This window comes from Zalophus californianus, chromosome 3, assembly GCF_009762305.2.
Source record: "Zalophus californianus isolate mZalCal1 chromosome 3, mZalCal1.pri.v2, whole genome shotgun sequence".
In the NCBI taxonomy this organism is placed as follows: domain Eukaryota; kingdom Metazoa; phylum Chordata; class Mammalia; order Carnivora; family Otariidae; genus Zalophus; species Zalophus californianus.
This window is the reverse complement of record NC_045597.1, coordinates 106454166-106457770: the sequence shown is the minus strand read 5'-3', so window position 1 is coordinate 106457770 and position 3605 is coordinate 106454166. Positions and strand designations below refer to the sequence as shown.

Here is a 3605-nt window from a genome sequence, read left to right as displayed (position 1 = left end):
TCCTATAACCACCAAAACAATCAAGACACATTAATCGTCACTATCACTATGAAGTTCCCCTGTGCTAAGGTTTTATAATACTACCCCCCTTCCCACCATGCCCAACACCTGGCCACTACTAATCCATTTTCTATCCGTATAATTTGCCATCTCAATATTATAATATAAGTGATATTATGCATTATGTGACGTTTTGGGTTTGGCTTTATTTCCCTGAGCCTAATGCACTTGAGATCGATCCAAGCTTCTCTGTGTATCAGTGGTTCATTCCTTTTTATTGCCCAGTTGTATTCCATATTTCAAATGTAATTTATAATTACTTTTTTCAATATGAAATAATAAAAGTCTAAGAGAGCAACACATGATTAAATGCATGTTTTAAAGGGCATAAGCAGATTCTGTTAGAAAAATATCTGTTCTTAGAGTTAAAATTAATAAAATTCTTTTTTTTTTTAAGATTTTATTTATTTATTTGACAGAGAGAGACACAGCGAGAGAGTGAACACAAGCAGGGAGAGTGGGAGAGGGAGAAGCAGGCTTCCTGCAGAGCAGGGAGCCCAATGCGGGGCTCGATCCCAGGACGTTGGGACCATGACCTGAGCCGAAGGCAGCCGCTTAACCGACTGAGCCACCCAGAAGCCCCAAAATTAATAAAATTCTTACAAGCATCATGTAGATGGGTTAACTTCAAAATATGACAGGTAATATATTTTAGAAAATGTAAGATTAATTTCAAATAAATTAAGTAAATTAATTTTCAGAAATGCAAACATATTTAAAAATAAAATAATGATCTGTTGTCATCTGTCATGAGACTATAAATTTGCAGTTGTACTTTTCAAATGATCACTGGGCGCTGGCTAGAGTGAGTACATAAAAACTGCCCAGATGAGCTTAGATATGTTATACAGCAGAAAAGAGAATCATCTTCTGCATATGTCAGGTGATATCATGTCAGATTACTTATTTTTGTTGTTGTTATTGTTTAGAAGCCTAGGCCATGTAGTCAAGACAGGAAGCTTCTAAAATGCTAGGTGCTAGGTATGGATGCAGATTGGATAGTCAGTGTGTTCAGAATAGTTTGGTATAGTTTGTTTCTATATTGGTCTCTGTGACTGTGTCAAGTCCCTATGTTCAGAGAAGTAGGGGTTGGGTGTCGTCAATCTCTCTGTTTGTTTTGCTCAGAAAGTTTTCATGCCCAGTTTTAATATGTCTAAAGTGGGACGGTCTGTTCAGGCCATGAGTTAACTGCTGCATGACAGATTTGTGAACTTGGATGAAGACTTGCTTCTTCTTCTGGAACTTGGCTGGATGGTGGCCATAGCCAGACTCCCACTGCCTCAATTCTGTTCCTTCAGTCTGGCTATAAAAGCTTTCAAGAGTCACCTCCAGCCTCAGAGTCTTTTTTCTCCGTAGCTGCCGAAGCTGTGGAATTGAGGAACCCCTACCACCTGAGGCTTATCAGATACAATTACTTAATAAGCCTGAGTCTCAGTTTCCTCATTTGTAAAAAGAGGTCAGATATTTTACCTACCACATAGTAGTTGGGGTGTTGTCAACATTAAATAACCTTGGGCATATGAAACATATAATCCTTTGGCATGCTAAATGCATACAAGACAATGTTACTACTACTATATTTTATATATTTTAAATATAGAGTGCTTAAGTATGTGTCCCTAAGATGCAGCTGGGCATATTTTTTACATGCTCTTTAAATACTTGCATTTTTATCAGCATAATGATCACATGAAAATCATATGAAGAGTCACCCTAGCTCTTTCTAGGCCGGCGCTCTCACCAAGGAGAAGGCCATGTTCAGTTCGAGCGCGAAGATCGTGAAGCCCAATGGCGAGAAGCCGGACGAGTTCGAGTCCGGCATCTCCCAGGCTCTCCTTGAGTTGGAGATGAACTCCGACCTCAAAGCCCAGCTGCGGGAGCTGAACATCACGGCTTGCCAAGGAAATTGAAGTTGGCGGTGGTCGGAAAGCTATTATCATCTTTGTTCCCGTTCCTCAGCTGAAATCTTTCCAGAAAATCCAAGTCCGGCTAGTCCGTGAATTGGAGAAAAAGTTCAGTGGGAAGCATGTTGTTTTTATCGCTCAGAGGAGAATTCTGCCTAAGCCAACTCGAAAAAGCCGTACAAAAAATAAGCAAAAGCGTCCCAGGAGCCGCACTTTGACAGCCGTACATGACGCGATCCTGGAGGACTTGGTTTTCCCAAGTGAAATTGTGGGCAAGAGAATCCGTGTGAAACTGGATGGCAGCCGGCTGATCAAGGTTCATTTGGATAAAGCACAGCAGAACAATGTGGAACACAAGGTTGAAACTTTTTCTGGTGTCTATAAGAAGCTCACAGGCAAGGATGTTAACTTTGAGTTCCCAGAGTTTCAGTTGTAAACAAAAATGATTAAATAAAACTTTCACAGTAAAAAAAAAAAAAAAAAAAAAAAAAAGAGTCACCCTAGAGAAACAGAAGGAAAGCCACTCAGCCCAACTTTGGGGAATACATACTTACCTAAGTTTTTGTATATGGAAATTATTATATTGCTGTTGTTAGTTATGGCATAATATATTAAAGATGGGGAAGAGTTTTTCCATGGAGTTCTAGATCTCATTTAGATTCTTTCTAGCATTCTAGATTAAAGGTCATTTTAAACTATAAACTTGAACATAATTCTTAAGATACAATAGCAAATGGGAAGAGAACAAACAAAATGAACCCATAGCCAACAGCAAAAAGAAGAGAGGCCCATGAATATATTTGACACACTTAAAAAGGCAAAAAGTTGATGGAAGCCTGATAATAAATGAAAAAATAGACTAAGATCAATGACATGTCTGCTAGAATAATGTGGGGGGGGGCTCCAATGAATGAACTTTAGAAAGACTTTAGTCTTGGTGTCCACAGTGCAGGGTGATGGGGTGAAAAAGGGGCTGGATAAAGGAAGTTTTCCTGGAAAGCTGTCCACAACTGCTCTGGGGCTTTCCTCTCCTATCCTTTACCATCCCTCCCCAACTCTCTTTATTCTAGAATTTTGGAAGAAAGTAGTGCAATGACTAGTTCTCCATCTGCTGAATTCATGAAGGTTATCAAGCCCTGCCCATGCGTATGGCATTTCCCCATCTTCTTAATCAGAGGAGAGATTTAACAAGAGTACAGATCCAGGTACCCCACATTGGGGCTGGTGGTGGGAGAATATTAGCATTCATAGTATGATCCCCATTCTTATAAATGAATGGATATCAGAGGATCACCAGCAGAATAAGTGAGAAAACCTATATAAACCAACCCAAGAAAGAAAACAACCGACCTGGAAGGAAGGAAAAATTTTATAGCAACTAAAACACAACTTGAAAAAGAAATCCAAATTAGTACCATCAAAGGGAAGAATGCTACAAAAAACAACAAAGACACACCACAGGGGGCAAACAAATCCAAAAGCAAGTTCTTGTAACACTAATAAAGTAGATACAACTCTAAAAGTTTGATCAAAAGACATAGACATGGCAATAAATAAATAAATATCCACACAAATATACACACTTTGAAAATGAAGAAGAACAAGTCCATCTCATAAAAGTTAACAAATGAAGGGGCACCT

General features: G+C 39.0%; 1 protein-coding gene across 1 annotated transcript; it reads left to right on the top strand.

Annotated features, from left to right (window-relative positions):
- The first annotated feature begins 1782 nt into the window (after positions 1–1782).
- Positions 1783–2456, top strand: LOC113920680 (40S ribosomal protein S7-like). The gene is given in 2 exon segments (XM_027590941.2): positions 1783–1955; positions 1957–2456. Coding segments are annotated over 2 exon segments (585 nt in total). The 5' UTR covers positions 1783–1814; the 3' UTR covers positions 2401–2456.
- The last annotated feature ends 1149 nt before the right edge of the window (positions 2457–3605 follow it).